The sequence below is a fragment of the Tympanuchus pallidicinctus genome, unplaced genomic scaffold, assembly GCF_026119805.1.
Source record: "Tympanuchus pallidicinctus isolate F22 unplaced genomic scaffold, pur_lepc_1.0 scaffold3, whole genome shotgun sequence".
NCBI lineage: Eukaryota > Metazoa > Chordata > Aves > Galliformes > Phasianidae > Tympanuchus > Tympanuchus pallidicinctus.
In genome coordinates, this window is record NW_026294747.1 from 10,583,908 (window position 1) to 10,603,915 (window position 20,008).

General features: G+C 37.8%; 1 protein-coding gene across 12 annotated transcripts in view; it reads right to left on the bottom strand.

The window, feature by feature from the left end:
• The window catches only part of SOX6 (SRY-box transcription factor 6), a 372,478-nt gene that overhangs the window by 75,790 nt on the left and 276,680 nt on the right, over positions 1-20,008 (bottom strand). For all 12 annotated transcript variants that reach the window (XM_052694745.1, XM_052694743.1, XM_052694742.1 and 9 more), the window contains one exon: positions 11,722-11,801. In XM_052694745.1, coding sequence (XP_052550705.1) covers positions 11,722-11,801 — 80 coding nt within the window. The remainder of the gene's footprint in view (positions 1-11,721; positions 11,802-20,008) is intronic.

Here is a 20,008-nt window from a genome sequence, read left to right on the forward strand (position 1 = left end):
AGACAGCTTCCATATCTAATACTCTTCCTTGCAGCTATTAGAAGTTCACAGTTTTCTCACTACTAGGCATGAGCATTCGTATACCTTCAGTTTCATGTCTTCAGTCACATTTTGTTGTCTGTTACATACAATTTGGCCAGACCATGAAATTGAAAAACAGCTGAAATTGTATTTTCTCAACCTAATGATTTTAAATGAGAAAGGGAGGTTTTTCTGTAAGCTATTTGTTTCCTGCATTGTAAAAAGTTTCCTAAAGTATTTGCAACGCTTCTACTATTAAATTGTTTGAAAGAATGCTTTTTTAAAATACCGCAATTAGTCTTGTCTTTCTGAACATGACTTACAGTAAATAATCCTCCTTGACTATCTCTTTGTCCCAAGATTCCTTAGAAGAACGCAACCAAGCGATAATTCAGCATTATTGCTGCTTCAGTGCACTAATCGCTTAAAGAGCAGCAAGGACCCTATGTTCACTGCCACAAGGCTCCTACTGCCTCCTGGCCTAAGGCAGACTTCCCAACCCAGCAGCATCCAGATGTCAAGAGGAATATCCAGGTCCTGATGCAGCATGCTGCTCCATTCCAGTATGGCCTAAACATCTGTTTCATCTGCTGGCGTACAACCTGCTGAATACACTGCCGCACAAAGTAGGGAATTGAATTAGGGTGGGAGTGAAATACTGCGGTTGCATTGCTTCATATCACTAAAAAACTGCACACAAAAAAACAGTATAAAATGTTTGGAACTCCAAAACTGCAGTTTGATCATTTCTTATGATCTCTCTAAGAAAGAAAAGTCAAGGCAAGTAGCGGGAATGAGAAGGTGATGATTAAAAAAAATCCTTTCTATGCAATAGATGTACTCATCATCATTTTCTCCTGAGAGAGGGAAAGGCCACAGCACCTTTGTTTGCTCATCTTACTAATTTTCCCCTGGCTTATTTCTTTATGTTATATAAAAGAGGAAAAAAAAAAGAAAAAGCATATTAGTATGTTACGCACAAATTTCTTGCCACAGTTATAATAGCTGCCCTTCATAGAATATACTTTAAAATGAGGTGAGTTTAGCCTTCTACGTAATTTCTTAAACACAGTAACTCAGGAGTTCTAAAACAGTGTGTTTTGTCTAAAAAATAACAAAAATAACAATAAGTAAGCACAGACATTTTATCTTGAAGCATGACAAAACCAGAAAGTATTTCAGTTGATCTAGGTTAAGTTCTGATAATAAAGGAATGCTAACTGCTCTCATCTCTCCCACTTAGAATATCTATTTTCTTGCATTCTTGCTAGCAACAATAATGGAATAGTTGCACACTACCATGCAAATTCTTTGAGTCTTTTATGAAAGTAAGATCAAAGCCAAAACAGAGTACATTTTTAGCTGTCTTTTTCTCTCAAGAGGATGACCTAATGAGAGGTAGTTTAACCACGAGTCTTCCTCTGCCATTGCAGAGCAGAAGCACTCTCATGCTGCAGCCTCCTTTGTCTTTTCTCTGCCAGCCTGAAAACACAGCTCCTCTTGGTGTGCCAGGAAGCAGGAGCACAGGCTGCAGGAGACACTAGCACTTCAGTGTCCCAGCTCTGCATGGAGTGAGCCCCTGTATCCAGAGGCAAGGAGCTGTGCCCTGAGTGCTGCCACTGACACAAGCCCTCTGTGAATCTAAGTGCCTGAACAAGGTATAGCTGAGTGAAATTATAGAGTCCCTGTTAAAAGTAAGGTGTGAACATCAGTAAAAATCTTTTATTGTGGAATAATACGTAAAATATCAAGGAAAAAAAAAGAATATGTAAAAACTTATCAGAAGTCTATCACCATTTCCTCTAAAAAGGACAGCACAAATATCAATAAAATCTTCCTCTAAAGCACAAGGATGCGAATTCCTTCATTTAAAGCTGTCAGATTACCAATACACTACTTTTTGATCACACATCTCCTGTAGCTTACTACAGACAGGAAATAACACAATTAGCTTATCTTTGTGATACTGCCAGATTATATGTTGTAGCAAACATCCTGGAAATTGGCAAAAAATCTTTAACTTCTTTATGATTCTACAAAATAACCTCAACATACCTTGCTTAAAACCATCCTGTATTTGATATAGAATTAAATACACAAATAAAATGCAAGTACATTTAAACTCAAATACTCTTGATATAAAAACTCTTGATATAAAGCCAGATACAACAAAGGGCAACCGTATTTGCTTGGGAAAAGGAATGAAACGTGAAGTGAAAAGAAATAGTAAAAAAAAAAAAAAAAAGGAAAGGAAAAAAAAAGAATGAAACTTTATTTACAATATCCAGTATTTCAGAAATCATGTGTTTCGTATGTAAAAAAGGAATTGGTAGTAAATGGATGAGCTTTGTGAGGGAAGTCAGGATTTTCATCCTGGCTCGTGTCGGCAGGATTATAAGCAATTATGAGTAACTGCTTGTTGAGCTGTATGAAATGAGTTGGTGAATGAGTTTCCTCACGTCCATGTCACTGGTACAATGGCCAGCAATACAGAAAGCCCTGGTTGAAGGGGTATGAAAAGGTGATTATTCTAATAATCCAACAGGGCTTAAATCAGTTCAGGACAGAACATGTCTGTGTAATTGCTGGGCCCTGTCGATTTGTCAGCATGGTTAGGCAGAAATAATCTGAGGCTTAAATAAAAGAAAAAGAAATCAGAGCATAGGAAAAATAAGTAGCAATAAAGCTTCTCCAGAAATACTTCTTAAGATCTGGCATAGGTTGGTACATGCATTCACTGTCTGACCACGCCGAGAGAGAAATCATCATACACAGCTATAGCAGTATTTCCCTGTATGGAACTGTACCGATAGAGAACAAGAAAACTGAATGCTTACCCACCACTGCTAATCATACCATGAGGCAAAAGCGCTACAATTAGATTTCTGCAGGCTGCCGTGACAGAATAATGAGATACCATCCCACTAATAAATGTGCGCAAGGCAAGAAAGAGGAAGAGTCTCTCTTTACCTCACACTGTCTCTCATAATTCCTGGGTCCAAATCCCCATCTTGTGAGAAGACACCAAGGCAGCGGCCACAATTAATTTTCAAAAGCACTGCTGGGGTTCAAAGCTGAAATGTTTTTATACTTCTGCAAGAGATACAGGGTGTTCATATGTAGCCAGCAACCATTCTCTTATTTTCACTAGCAAAAATGGACAGGAGACAGAGGTACAATAAATATATACTGGCTCTACTGATCAGGAGAAGCTTTATCAGTCAGCTGGGGCACATCTGGGAAAAAAAGTCACTCAGGTGCATCTCTAGCATCCCATTCAATTAACATACCATTAAAAATGGTTCGTCCCTGTTCAGCCTGCTGCGTTACCTGGTAAGTCAACATATTTAAATGTGTATTTAAATGCAGAAAACAGTGAAACATTTTCTTTGTGAAGCAGAAAACAAGCCCCATTTGCAGGTATTTTAAGGCATTAAAAATAATTGTGCCTTACAGGCTGCTTAGCAGATCACTCACACTGATCTTTTACTGTATATTTAGAACTTCCTTCAAGGAAAATTAAATAATTTCCTTAAAGGAAGTGCACACAAAATTATGCAAAATATATTCAAATGGGCTTATAAAAATTAAATCTAAAAAAAATCACATTTACAACTCAAAAGCAGGTAACTGGGAATTTACTATTGCAAATCCATTGTACACTTATGTGCTTTATATCAGCAAATGTATATTTCACATAAGCCTTCCACACATTCTGATGTGTGCTGGGTATGATGGTATTTCAGCAGAAGCGCTGGGACCAGATTAATATAGTTATGAGGCCTGATCTTAGCCCTCCCCTAGATGCTGGAGACTGCAGTAGAATAGATGGCTGGTACAGGATGAATTAAGGTGAATAATTCCCAGATGTGCTATTTAATAAAGATAAAACTAGTTAAAAACTGTTGACTTGATCTCTTCCTAGTGTGCAGAAAAAATGGTGCAGTTCCTTCAAAGGACCTGATCTCTTTTCATCACTCACTTCACTTTAATATAATAAAATAAATAAAATACCAGAGGCCAGGACAACATACTCTCACTATTCCTGAACAGGGAATGCTTCTTTGTTTGTTTTCATGCCTACCTGTTTGTTGTAATTCAAGCACAACTCCAAAATACGGGCTTCATAGTGTTGACTTCAATGAATTTTGTGAATGATTTCTTTGCTTCTAGAATAATCTCTTAATACTGACATTTAAGCATTCTTATCTTCCCCTTTTCCTTCAGATGCTCCTCCCTCCAGTGCCTTTCTTTCAGGACTGATACACAAGCCTTCTGTTGTGCCCCATAGTCATATGCGACCTTCATGCTGATCCTTAAGAGGAGACAGCTGATTCCAACACTTTCTTTGATTTGGGACATATTCTACTTTCTCACTCATACGGATTCTGAAAACATCACAGACCAAATACACTATTACTCTATTCCATAATAGCAACAACTACACTGCATTTAGCGAATTCTAACTCATTTTCAGTGTTCCTTTCATTTTGACCTAGGTCAATGGAGAGTGATACATTCTATAATCAAAGACCCTCCATAATAAGGCATGTGATGACATCAGCCCACAAATCTTTAAAATTCTTTTGTTTCCTGTGAGCACACACACACTGCACGTGTCTGTGTGTCTGTACTTGAAAGTTCTCATCTAACTATCCATAGTCTTACAGATTTCACTGCAGATGAAAGGTAGTTCGTTTTCTCTTTCTATAGCAACCAGAGAGGAAAGAATAACGATACAGAGGAGTATTTTCATTTGTGTAGAGAGCTGACAACAATTTAAAAGCATCTTTGTTATTAATCTGATTGCTGCTAAGTTTCTAAATGTTTGAATATGCTAACACCTTCACGGAAAGAATCCTTCGTGTTTGTAATTTGTATCCAAATTAAGCAGCTTGCTCTATAGGCATCAGAGCTATAAATTCTTGAAACATATTCACTTGCAGCTAATTCCTGTAAGGCATACACCATATACATTTCTAGAAAGTTAGAAGGAATCCAACTGCTAGCTCAGAGCATGCCTCACAGTCAGCCTGGTCCCCAGAGGGATGCCACAGTTTTAAAAGAGCTTTAAAAAACGTGCTCGTCCCCTGACAGCGTGCCGGTGCTCTATCAGTAAATGCAGCAGTAACTTATTTGCTTCCTAGTGGCACTCCAGGGAGAGCGCTTTGCAAAGCGCAACTACTTTAAGATTGAGCCTGGGCATTCAGCTGAAGCCCCTGGGCACTTCAGCCCACAGGGGCTGCCAGTGGTTAAGGAAGCAAGAATGTCTTGTTGATGCTCTGGACTCAACCTTCTCCAATCACTAGGGGTTGAGCTTCTTCTGCCTTGGTACAGACTGGGGAGACTCAGCAAACCTCCTGCAATCCAGGCTATAAAGATGACATCCTTCTAACCATACAGGTTTCCTGATAAGTAAGTTTATTTCTATGTCATTTATGATCCCAGTGGTAAATTCTCTCAGAAGAGCATGAGAGCCTGGAAGTCAGCAGTCCTGTTTGCTAAGATCTAGAGGTACAAAAGATGGGAGCCAATCTGATCCCTAGCTGCCAGACTGAAAAATCTTCATGCATTGGAGAAGAGAATGGGTGCAGCACTTTGGATGGCAGAGGGCTTGACCATCTAAAGCGAACAAAGAAAGCCTCAGCAGGCTGAGTGACAGTCTGGCAGCCAGTGTTTTTCCTGCAACAGGGGGAGCACAAGCCCGGGACTTAGCTTTGCCACATCCAAGGGAGGTATTAGAACTGCTATAGACTCTGGAAACAGCTTCTTTCTTCAACACTGCTGTAAATTTTTTATTACATAATGCAACACTATTCCATTAAGCAAGAATAAAAATAACAAAGCGTTGCTGTTTAAAGAAGTTAGGGGCATTACATAGGTGAGAAAAGGGTCTTGCAGCAGTAATGCTGCTGGCTGTAAGCAGCTGATGACTTTAGATAATAGGTTTGTTTGTCTGTTTTTACTGAAAACTGAAGAAAGTAGGGAGATTCCCTCTTGTTTTATCAGGAATGCCATTACTGGAGGAGCCAGGAAAATTCTCCTGGCAACAATTTCATCAGAACTGATAAGTTACTGCAAAAGTCTCAATTTTGATGGGCTGTTCTTTCCTCATGAAAATGAGTCTGCGAGATAATTTAGGGCTGAAGATGAGAAGGAGGAGGAAAAGAGGGAGCATTAACAAATTCTGCAAATAACTGAGGCTATATGATAAAATACTGACTCATTGACATCATTTTCATTGATAATGTCACTGACATAATTCAACTTGATAACACAGATATTACACTTAGACATAAACATCCAAGCAGAGAAAGGCATAAGTATAACTATTTCATTGATTTTAATTAAATTTTCTTAAGTATTGCAAGCTTGGCGTATTTTTAATTTTATTTTCATTAAAGGGCTTGCTTGGTCTCTCAGAGCCCTAATAAAAACCTTCTTTCAACGCCTTTCTTTCCCGTGCTACAACCTACATTTCTACATAAGAAAAGGACCAAAATATTTAATTTACTACTTCTATATGCTGAAATTTGCACACACCATTCCCTTAATTTAGGCCACTATTCACTGTATCATAATAAGGAAGATTCTGTTAAATTATGCCCACCTAGAGCTCAGTAGTCTTTGAATGCTAGATAAAATCGTTCTGTAAGGCTAATGAAGACAGAAACTCTGTCTGTAACAATATTAAGTTTGTTTTCTCTAGTGATTCGAAGAAGTGAGCAATCTGTCAGTAATACATTGAGGGAAATTACTTGTCTTGTAGGAATTCCCGCTGACAGTCACTCACTTGCAGTGCTGACCCAAACATCTACCTGCTGACAAACAAATTACAGTGTCTAACTTTGAGAAGGTAACTGGCTGTTTTTAATTTTGATTGGTCTCACTAAATCTCTTTCACAATTATCCAATCTCCATTCTTCATTGTGTTAAGAAAAAAAAAAAAAAAGGAAACCTTATCGTTTCTGCACTTGAAAAAATTATTATTGCCTACTACATCCGAGAGTGTTATGTCAGATAAAACTGTTAAACTGTGTCTAACCAACATTAAGACTGGCAGCCCTGCCAGTGACTGACTGGGTGAGTGAACACATTACTGAGACAGCATTGTAGAAATTAATTTTCTTCAATAAAGTGATTTTTAAGGCTCATATATTTCACAATCTAAACATATGTCACTGTTTCATAAACAAAATAAATGGATTAAAATAATACATTACCAGTATGCTGACACATGGAAATATTTTAATTAGAAATACTTAAGCTACGTGATATTTAACTGCTATATTTGTAGAAGAGGAGTATGCATCATTTAATAAGACATAAGGCAGGTACATCACTTTGCATGATGTGGTACCAGAGTGGGACCAAATCACCTTGAGTATAAGCTATCACTATCAGATCACATTAGACCCACTAAAAATTGCTTTAAGGTTACAACATATAGAGGAAACTCCAATAAGAGAAGCAGTTCCACTGAAACAACTTTTTCATTGACATAATAAGTCACCAAGATTCTAGTTTCTGAGAATAATATTTCTTCATAAAAGGCCACATCTAACATCTTAGCTATTTAAAGGCTGTATTTACATGAATGTCACATTACATTGGCCTCTTTCCTGCACATTCTTCTTGACTTACTTTAAGAACCAGCACTAAAATAGCTGAGGAAAGCAAATGTCAACTGTGTCCTGAAATTTATATGTGTGAGAGAATTGGAATAAGTAGGAATGTAATATATTGTTTACTGTACTGAGTGCCCTCTGTTCTCCAAAGGTCAAAAGCATTGTAACCTTAGAGTTACAGTTTCTGATTGTTCCCAGGGTTAAATACATTATCAAAATTAATGGTTCAAACCCCTCAACCTTCAGATATATGAGTATTCATGCCTCCATCTGCCGAACTATTCAACTAAAAATAGCATTCTTTGGCCTTCACTCTACTCATATTGTGCCCCTGAGGCAGGCTATGCAATGCTTCAGCGGTGTGCTGGATCCACACCCAGCGGTATAACAAAAGGTCATTTACTTTGTTTGCAATTAGAAGAGAGTATGAAAGGATAGGATGAGATAGGAGGGGAGAACAGAAATAGATAAACACATGTTTAGCTAAAACTTACATTTTTTAAATCAATTATAAAAACTTCAGGCCTCAAGAACACAGCTGCAACTACAGTCAAGACTTGCCAAGGTTCATTAGGGTTGTAAGCGATAAATTTTAAGGGACAAATTACACAAATAGTTTAGGAAAGAAGTTATGAACCAACGCTTTTTTTGTTTGGCTTTTTTTTCCTAGAGCTTGCTTTGTTTAGGAATAACTCCAGTTAGCATCATTGTAGTGCTTCCATTTCTATCAACAGTTTATCAGTTGTGGTTGAGAGAGTTGCAACATTTCCTTATTTAGCACATAGACAGCTTTGTAGAAGCATATAGGAATGAAGGCAGATTTTTAAACCATAAAGAACACGCGGTAACCTTCCTTGTCTGAAAGTAAGGATGTATAGGTGCCCCCTCTGCCCCAGTGAGACTTTCCAGTAACAAGGTTACTGCTACCACAAGAGTCAGGGAAATTGATTTTATGATCAAGTTCACTCTTGTAGCAAGGTTACTCCTCATACATATCTACAATCAGTTAATATTACTGCAATCATTTGGGAATTAAGGACAAAATTTAGGGAAATGCAAAAGGAGAGAAATGGAACAGAAGGTGGGTAAATAAAAGAGAAGAATGAAAAATATTGTCCCTTTTTGTCTGCTCTCATTGATTAATTTTAAAAACAACCAACTTTTATTGTAATGTGCATCAGAATTGGTTCACACACCCCTATGCATACCTGCTACAGCCGTTTTCGGTAATGCACCTTTATTTAGCACAAGGTTGATATGGTGGGACTCACTCACAGTTATTTGAAGCTGGAGGAGTACACAGAAGCAGTATTGTCCCTCTCAGACAACAACTGGAGAACTGTTCCCTCATCAGGAAGGGCCTAACAATGTGTGGTTCTAGAACACATTATTTAAATCTTATCCAAATTGTTGAGGAAACTCATGAGACAAGGCCAAGCTGTCAGTGGGAAATGTGGGACAGCATCTTTGTATCTTATTTTCAATGTTGCCATCAATGTAATCCTCATGAGATGAGTATGAAATGAAAACAAGCTATCTAACATCAACCCAGAGCAGAACTTTCTATACCTCTGGAATGGTATAGGCATGTAGTCACTACAACTATAGTCTTCAACTCAAGGAGATATATTATCTGCAGGTGAGAGAGAGAGGCATCCAGAGAAAACGCATTTTGATACTAATGGGCTAAATAGAGCTTTGGTGAAATAGACAAACCATTAATTAGTCACTGTCACTGGAGAAAAATCCTCCATGCAATAATTACTACGGTTAACCAGTGTACCTGGAAGTAAATTGTTTTCTCTGCTAATAGATTCACAGCTTCCATCGAAGCTGTCCTAAAACACAGGAAAATGAGAACACAAAATTGCTTGTAGCTCTTACTCAAAGTTTCATCATCCCCAACAAAGTAAGTGAAAAAAGAGGAGGCTACAAGCTTGAAGATGATAAAGAATTTCCACTGCAGGTAGATATAGATTTGGGAATACAATTTTGCAAGTAATAGTAATTCTCTAGTAAAGCTGAATCATTAGAACTCCTGCAAAGCTTGTTTAATTGTGATAGTTTCTAGTCTACAAGTTCTCCAAACACAGATACTGCGCACACACTCACATGTAGTAACAAAACTAAACCTGCAAATTAATTAGCTATTTCTCCCACTGGCTGAAAGAAACAGATTTCTGATCAGTATTTTAAGCGCTTGGGAAATACTCAGATACCATGGTCACATATTTATGTAAATAAATAAGTGGGTGGGGCGCATGGAAGCAAGACAGAGAAAGAAGGGGGAAGGGAAGCAAAGATAAAGAAATGAGCTGAAATGCTACGCCCTTAGCAGTTTTCATGATGCATCAGGTATAACAACAAGTTCCCTCCCACAGTCGTACCTAAATAAACTTTTCTTTTAGGGTACACTTAAGGAAATTACACAAAGAAAGCATCAATACTAAGAGTCAATACACTTCAGCCAATTCAACAATCAGATGAGCAGGTACCAACTGAAGGCCAAGTACTCTATTATTTAAGTCCTTATGAACACAACATATTAAAAAAAATTGAAATGCCATAGAAGTGAAATTCAAACAAAATAGAAAGGGTGGGGGGAAATAAGCCAAAACACTCTTTCACAATAAATATTTCTGGGGAAATTCTATACCCTCACACATTTTTGAATTTATGAACATCATTTTCTTCAACGGTTCTTTTCTCTATGTGTGCATATTATTTTTAACAGCTTGGCCTATAATTTCCAAAAATTAACAAAAATGCAGTATTGCTGTAGGTTCTGGTCAAAGCTGATGTGCAAATAGATCTGCGGGTCCCATCTATAACTGCTAACGGGACTTTTGCTTCAGTAAGTATGCAGATACAGATTTTCAAAGGATACCAGCTAAAATTGAGTATCTGGTATATTTCCTTTTGAAAATCTCCTCTTTAGTATAAAGTTTGTCTAAGAGACAGTCTTAATATATTATTATGACCCAGAAACATTCTGGGAGATCTTGCTCTGAAGCGTCAGGGTGTTCCCTTTCCAAGTTCTGCTTTTAGGTTTGGTCGGATGTAAGCTCAAGGGCTCTTTTCTGACAGTTCCATGGGTGAAAAGTGAGTTTTGGTCCCATTCTCACTTATCCTAACTCTGCAATAAGAATATCAGCAATGGGAAAAGATGAGAGGGTTTTTAATTTGCTTTGGTCCCTCTGGAAATAAAGGTATAATTGCATAAGGGTAAGCAAAATAGATATTTGGAGATTAACATGGCAGTACACCGCTACTCTAGGCACAATTTATTCCTACTTTGTATGTGAACCGAACTCTAACAGAGGTTTCAAAGGTTTACTCGCAAATAGTTACATGCATCTTTAATGGCCTTTCCTCTCATGTTCACTGTCACTTCCTTTCCACACATTTTAACTCTGAAAGCTTTTGACTGTTTCTTCATTATTTATGACATTGTTGTGTCTTTTCTTGTGAAATTAAAAACTTCTTGCCACAAAAGCTAGCTAATAACACGGCACATAAATCTTCCTCTCACAACATTTCAGTACTTCTATGCCAAAAATGACCAAACCGAGCATCCTGACTATGCTTGGCATTTGACCAGCTTAATGCACAGAATGGTAGAGATTACCTAAATACAGAAGCCAAAAGAGTTTGCGATTTATTGTATTGTCAACCCCATGCTGTCTGTGAAAAAGCCTCGGTAACACTTTGGTTTTCATACACTTACTGCCCCAGCTAAAGGTAGTACCGTGCAGATACAGGGGAAAGTCTAAATGAAAATAAAATGGAAAAAGACCTTTGAACATGTCTCTTACCGACTGGTCATATAATTAAGAAAATACCATTAATTCTGCTTATATAAAATACACAGAATAGTGTCTTTCACTTGGAGTATCAAGGTTGAATGCATGTTGCTGTATTTGCAGTACCATGAGTACATAAGGTGTTAATCCTCCTGGGCTGTGCTCAAAAAAATATTTAACATTCAGGCTATTATTTAGCATACAGCTGGTTAGCAGTTTTCCCCTAAAATTTTGGCTTCGATCCCACATTTTTTTGTTCTGGCACATACCTGGAGCTGTAAAGGGCTGAGTCCAGAAGCAGCAGCAGCTGCCATTGTTGATGGAATGAACTGCACAGGGTAGTTATCACCTGTCGGGAGAACAATGCGTGCAGGTTCAGACAATGAGCAGAGAATAGCAGCAGACAAGTGCAAACATGGACCTAGGATTGCCTGTGCTCCACAGCACTCTAAGCCTAAACATCTGCAAAAACAAAAGGCTTTGCTGGGCACGGACTTGCCATGCTCCCTTGGAACTTTTTTGTTAGCAGATAGCTGGTAGGCAAACTGGCAAAACATAACAAAACATTTTTGTTTTTCAAAAGCCATGTTCAAATCAGGCGTGTAAACTTGGGCACAAAGTGGGACTTAAGGCCACAGACACACAAACAAGATACTCTAGGAAACCCCAGTGGTTCCAGAAGGGAGAAAAAATGTCACCACGTTTCCTAAAACAGGATAAATTTGCTGCTACCCAAGAAATTTCAGCCCTGATTAATACAGAGTACTTTCCTTTCAGTATGAAGTAGCTCTTTCCTGGGAAAGCCACCTAGCTGACTTAACACAGGTTGAGGTTGTCTTTGTTTTGACAACTCCTTTCAGATACCAGTGACAAAAGTCTGAAAAATAGCTGTAAATACAATTTTAGCTACCCCTTACAGCTGGGACCCTACTCAACTCTAATAGATGAAGTAGTTGTTCAGTTATACAAAGATCCAAACCCAAAACTCTCTGAGTTCTACTTTCTGGGAACTGAAAATGTATGCCCTCTGCATAGAGAGGACAGGAAATACTTTAGAAAATATATATTTTCTATATATAGAATACTATTGATCAAAAGTAAGTGCAACGTGGTGTCACACAGTGCCATTGACACTCTTAGTCCATGTAAAGAGTGAAGGAATGCTGGAGCAGTTTATCAACAGAATCTGTAATGTAAAAATTAATACAGAGATGGATAAATTACGTGTAACTGTGACTTAATGGAATATTGCTTTGGCTCAAGCTTCTTATTGAAAGACAGTTATGTACTATCTGTAGCCTACATTTTAACACTGTTCTTCTGTACATTGTTGAGATTTATAATAATCAGCCTGTTTTGTGTTAACTTTTCCATGCTGAAAGCATAATGTAAAAATGAGGGAAAATATCACATCCAAAATGAAATAATCTGGACATTCCAAGAGTTAGATTATTTTTTTTTTTTGTCAGCACCCTCAAATAAATGACAATACCCAAAGTCTTGGCAGACACTGGGTTTCTCAGAACTCTTCTTATTTACCACCTGAAGTGCTATTGTGTTCAGCTTGTTTAAAATGTTCAGTTGTTTCACTTTTTTAATAAATTGTACATGTCTAATCCACAAGGTCTCTTTGCATCATATCCATAATACCTCATCAGACCATTGAGCACAGTATGTGCTTGTACACAGTCCAGTAACAATTGGCTTCTGATTGCATATGGAGCTCTGCTACAATGCATTCACTAACACTATATTGAACTGGTGTCCTATGGAGTAATGTTCAAAATATCTCCTCTTATTTTCCCCCTTCCATGAGGTTGATTTTAGTTTGCAAAGATGTTGGTGGTTTTGTTGTTTTTGTGAGGTTTTTTTTTTGTTTTTTTTTTTTTGTTTTTTTTGCTTAAAAAAAAGCAACAAAAAAATCTAGCTCCTTTCTTAAACTAGTAAAGCTGTCTCTTTGTGGTTAAGCAGTTCTACTCATCTCTTTGATATTTATATGAAATTATCTGAATAAATAAGACCCTAATCTAAGTTAAATAACGTTTCTTTCAGAAATATTTTACAAGGTTTTAAAAAAATCACAAAGATGTTGAAATTAACGATGCTTTAAATGGGGGGGGGCAAGGAGGGAGGGGGAAGGGAAATAACCATCCAAGTCATCAGCATGGACTGTCTTGCAGAACATTTTGGAGGCATTCTTTCTTTAAATATCATGAATAATTCATTCCTGTTCCACACAGCAATCTCTTCGTTCTCCCTCCCCCTCCACATATACTTTTTAAGTTCAATACCAGTTGCTTTATTTGTACTAAAACATTTTCCATGTCAAACATATTTTTAAAAAAATCAAACTCTAAAAGAATTCCCCGCGGCACTCCTTTTTCACAGCTGTCACGCTCCTATGGTTTGAAATAGCCAGATATTTTACACACACACATACACACACCCCCACACACGGGCAGACACACGGAGTTTTTAGCTTCACAATTAATTTAACAGTATCTCTACCACACCCTATAGTGTTCTCTTGCTCACCTGCTGGCTACAGTACCTTCTTTTGTTAAAGGAAAGTATAATTTCATAGTTATGCCATTTATTTATTATTAACACACCACACCACCCCTTATTTTTTTGTCCTTATTTTAATACCCTAAATTATGGTTAAGTCCTGGTGTGTGAGCAGCGTCATTACGCTGAGAACAAAAATTAATACTCTGTCAGCCTTGGAATACTTTGCTGACACAAAGCAGTAAAAGCAGAGCAAAGGTATTTTAGGGGTTTTTTTTTCCTCCCTTGAGGAAACTGAGCATGCAGGGAATTGACTGGTTTTAATTTTTAATTACAGAAGGTACATATTTCCCCCCTCTAACTTTCTCAGTGCAAGAATGGATCAAGAAGCTTCTCAGTAGCTGTCTTGGCAAGAAATCAGTCAATGCATTGTAGCAATTTTTTTTTCCAAATTTTTCCCTCAATTTGGAATGCTTGCATGAAGATCCATTCTTTTAAATTTGAACAAAAGAAGACAGAGCATGTTCAGACAAGTCTGCTTTACGTACCAGGGTATGCTGGCCTTTCATAACCAGGCCTAAGAAGAACGCCAAAAGAAGAAAATCTGTCATGTTTTGCAAACCAATCTCTTCAATCTCCTTGCTGTGTTGATTGTCTATTTACATTTGGCTGCTGCTGTTTATATATAAATTGGTGTTTACAAGCTACAGAAAATCACACCAGACTTCTGTTTCATTTGTCAGGTTGAGCAACATTTTCAACAGAATAAAAGCAGCATAAAATTGTACCATGCTGTTCCGTGTAGAGATAACATAAGTGTTCTTCAGTTTGCCTTGGATTAAGGGAGGAAGCGTACTGGATTTTATTTATAGGATGTATGGACTTACTTTCCAGATCATGGCTTTGCGAGTTGTAAGGAAAAGAAGGAAGTCTGGCCAACAGAAGAGTCAGCTCTTGTGTGATTCACAGGAGGGGAAGGCTTTGGTTTATTACCAACTTTTCCTAAAATATGATTGTAAGACATAAACTGACTCTCCAAGTTTTCAGTTTGATAACGGCTTACCCATTTGGGGATTATGCTTTAAAACCTGTCTCTTCACATATGGATCTTGAACAGCCATTTGCACATTATCCTTATGCAATCATAGAATAATAGAAAACAGGGGTGGAAGAACTGTGCCAGATCACACGTTGCAGGACCTCTCCTCCCAGGCACAGTAAGCAGACAGAGAAGAGCGTACCACTCCTCACAATGTTGCTGGGACACAGCAGAGTTACAGATGCCCACCCCTTCTTCAGGATTGAATGAAAGATTTACAGAGGTAACAGATAAGGCAATACTATATAGCATCTCCTCTGTCTGATGACACAACATTAGTTCTTCCTGAACAGGGAGGATCTGAGTGGGATCTGAGAGCCACAGCATTGCCTTATTACCATCCTCGCATCACAGCAATATCAGCTGTCCCAACGATTGCCTGCTTGCAGGTAAAAAACTGTAGTGCAAATCCCAGTTGAAAATATTCAGCTCCCTACTACCACTTCCTGCTCTCACCTCAACGTTTAGGAGTGAGCCACACATAGATTGCAGCAACAGATCCTGAAGGCTACAGATTCCTTATTGCAACCACTAAAACCTAACAAGGAACACATGACAGACTAGATCAGGGCTGGGGAATTTCCATCAGAAATGAGGCTTGTGCAGCACCTCTGCCATGTAAAAATACACATCCAAATCAGTACACAGCTGATTCTGTTCTCACGTGCCAAGAGGAACAGCAGCTTGTGGAAACACAGTACTGCGTTATATAAAATATGAGCCATTTTCAGCTTTAGGAAAAACTTCTGAAAGGCCTGTTCCAAATGGAAATGGCAATGATGAATATCAGTGTAACCCAACGGATCTAAGAAGATGCTAGCTATGCACACTAGTTACTGTAATCACCGAGTTTAATTAGTTCTATGACAAATATCTCATAGTGCTGTATCTGAGGTCCAGCCAGATGACAATAAATATGACAGTTTTTTTTTTGTCACGTTTCATCTAATTTTTTTGCTATGACTTCAAAGTACTCAATATTTACGTGCTTCACAGCAAAAACAGAACAATGACAAAAATTTAACTGCATTTCTCGTTATTTTTGCCACTGGCCTACAAAAACAGTCTGAATTTTCACATTTCATTATGTTGCTAGCATAGAAAAATCTCTTGCAAATTATTTTAGTATATAAAACAGAATGACCTAAGCAGGCAGACAGGGGTTGTTTCTGAATCATTGTAATCATGATCTTTATATACTTTCTGCATTCAATAAGAAGATATACTTTGAAAATACACTGCAGTATATTACTCTGGAAACCCATTTAAATAGATGTTTACACACCCCCTGCCTCAAAGTCTCTATTTTCTATTTCATAGATACTTTCCACATCCGATAACTGACAGAACACAAAACACTTGTAGAAGACTATTGTGCAAAAGTGGTCATTGCTTTCAAAGTCACCTAAAGCATTGCTACACAGCCAGCATGATCTAGCTCCTGCCCAGCACGAACCTCTATCTTTCCTCTCTAACCATCCTACTTTCATCATCCTCATTTCCTCCTATTCACAAACCTGGAAAGAAGTATCTCCTGAGGCACTGCAAAACAGAGGCAGGAGCTATCTTCCTCCTTATAGCACTCAGTGCCATTTTACCCATGACACCAGAGGGGAAACTCTAATCATATTCAAGGATACACTGACTTTTTGTGGGCTCGTGCAGTTAGTTAAGTAAGGGAAAATTTGCAGCGCAAGAAAAGGTATAATAACACTTATGTTACCCAGCAGTTCCAAGTAGTAACTATCATGGTCACAGTCAGAAAGCTAGAATAGTTGCTTTGCTGTACTTGGAATGCAAAATAATCATAATAATTGTGTGGCACCTCTGGGCAAGTATTAGCTTCCTAACAGCTGCCTCATTCAGTTTCCCACTGGAATAAGGGGCAACCCCATAACCAGGTACTCTGCAAGGCTCGTCAAGTGCCTGCAGGTCAATAGTCGCAACAGTCATTTGAGATGCAAGCACCCTAAAGTTTTAATTAATCCAGTATACACTATAAATACTGAAATATGTATAAAAAATTAATTAGGTGGTCTATGCAGCTCTGATTTCTCAATTAGTACTTACCATGCCGGAAAATTATATTACATGACTTTGAGATACGTAACGAAGCACGGGACTTTGGGGCTTTTTTTCTCTAATGTAATTATTACTTGTCATGAGTTCTTGCTAACTTCTGGCTCTTTCACCTCCTACAGTGCCAAAACATGAGGGAAGAGAGCTACAGTCACCTGATATATAGATCCAGCCAGGCAGTAGGAAACTGTCCTGTCAGATACAAATAATAGCCATACATCAGCAATTCTGTGAGTCGTCTATTCATAATATTTTAGAGCCCAGGAGTTCAGCAGGCATGTTCTGGAAGGGCCTCAAAATCTGTATAATTCTCTTTCCTTCCCAGAGTTCCTCCCCTTGAGGATGTAAGTTACTGTAATTTGTTACATTTTACTACTTATGTTTAAATGCAGGGTTTAAATTCATATTTGCAACAGTACTCAAGCTGATATCTTGACACTGAGCTAAAGAGACATGAACTTGGTTCCCATTTAGCCCATGAAAACACACATGCATGGACTTACACAAATAATCATAACCCTACCTGTGCATCAAGGTCAGATTTCTTATCCTGGCCATCAAGGTACCCTAAGGTGGATATGCTGCTTACAAAGCAGAGATGGCTTATCTCTAGCCCATTTTGTGGGCTAAGAAAGTAAATGTGCACACCCAACCATTAGACATTTCCTAATTGACATAGAGTTTCAAAAGTGTCCAGCTCCCACAACTCCTATTACTGAAATCCCTTTCAATGTCATTTCTGAATGCCAAGGAAAATCGGCACTGTCAAAACTTAGTCTTGCCAACATCAATCTAGAGTAAAATGAAGAAGCAAAAACCAAACAGGCTGGCAAAAAGAAAACTGTAATTCTCTGAAGGGTTAATGCATCTCCCTCCTTTCCTCAGAAGTATGAGTCTAAACTGACAGTTCTAGAGGTGAAACTTTCATTTCTAACAAAGCTAGAAGAGTACAAGCAGTAGCAGTCAAGTTCATAAATATTCCTCAGAAATGACTTTGAAGAACCTCTCTATGAAAAGTGTAACTTAATCTCCAGTTTCATTAATTCCTAAGCTACTGTGCTGAGTGCCAAAAATAGGAATTAATCAATAGAAACTGTAGTTATGGTGTGTTTTTTTTAATCATGATCTCTCTCCAACAGAAACAACTAACCTGACTGTACCACACTTGTTGTAGAGTTTAATAAATATATTATAAATATAAATACTCTCATTTCTTGCCAGCCTCTGAGCATAGCCAGATCATTGTGACTATGGTCCCTTATTAACTTCAGCAGGGTACAAACTACTAATATAGCTCTGTTCCCGATAGTTCTGTTCTGAGATATCTAGGTCTTGATTTCTGTCTGTGTTTCAACCTTTTAACAATTATTATATGCTTTTTTCTTTTTTTTTCTTTTTTTTTTTTTTTTTTATTCCAGCAGATAAGGAAGACAGCTTTAGGCTTCTGCAGTGAGATCAACAGAGTCACAGGCAAACCAGTACAAGCTTGATTAAGAGTTAGAACAGGTACTGTAAAGAACACCCTGGGATAACTGCAAAAATCTGATCCTGTGCAGAAAATCAAGCTGGTATTCCTCCTCCAGAGTTACTGCAGTACCAAGTAGCCTACAGGGCCAAAAGCAAAATGAAGCGATTTGACATGCCACCTTTCAGAGGGGTGATGAACCAACAGTTTAATCATGAAGTGTGACTGACTACTCAGAAAGCTACTCCAATTAAAATGAGAAAAGCAAGAAACTAAAACACAGGCCTTCTCTCATCTACAAGATGATAGTTATTAGCCAGAGTGCAGGAGACAGTTTCTACAACTGGCAATTCTTATCACATCTTTGGAGAGAAAATATTCTACATCTTGTTCCACAAGTCTTGTAAGGTGGTTGTATGTGTGAATGATCATCAGCCTGTGCCATCTAGAGCCAGCTACCTTTCAGAGCTCCATTATCTGTTCCTGCATATAATGCCCCAGCAAGACAAACTGGAAAAGAACTTTGGGAGTTTTAAGACTTCGGATAAGATAATTAAAAGATTCAGTGTTTAAAAATATTTGGTGTTTAAAGAGGAATGTCTCTAGACTAAAGAGACAGATTTGAGCTGGACAAACGGAAATGCTTGCTGAAATCCTGTTTGGCCTCATTTCTTCTAATATTAAGTAAACTTGCTAGAAGAGATTTTAGGTTCAACCTGGCTTTTAATTAGCACACTGTTTATATCATCTATTTTGAGGCTTTACTTTGGATATGACCCTGCTCCTGCTGCAGTCAACTGCAGAAATACCACTAATATCAGGGGGAGCAGGATCAATGCCTTGCTTTGTACATTTTATATTTCATGTCAAAAAAAGAAACTGGTATTTATGTTTTGTAGTTATTATCAGGTTAATATGCTAAAGGCAGCTTGACAGGGAATTAATGAGTAAAATAAGGTGGCTTCTTCTGGACTGAGGTCACTTACAAAGAATGCACAAATGAAAATAAGGTTGACTCGTATTTACTTAACTATCTTCCTACATTGAATTCCTTTGGCAATGTGTCTTTAAACATTTAAAGCCCTGTTTACAAGGAGGCTCTGAAAGTAGCTTCAAACCATTATATCCCTAATTGAATTCCCCAGGAGTCCTGTAAACTCGGAGGAAAAAAGAAAGAAATCATAACATTTGCTAAATCATCTCAAAACATATTTCACTGCAAGGTTATATGACCTGTTACAAGTCTGATGAATAGGATTGAACTACTGAAACCTTTTATTATTTAGATTGAAATCAAACAAAAAGTTGCCCATTTGAAGTCTGATAATTAAACTATGCTTGCTCTGACTTTTATTACTAATTAAGAGTAACAATTTTGGCACAAGACAAGTATACTGAAGATAAC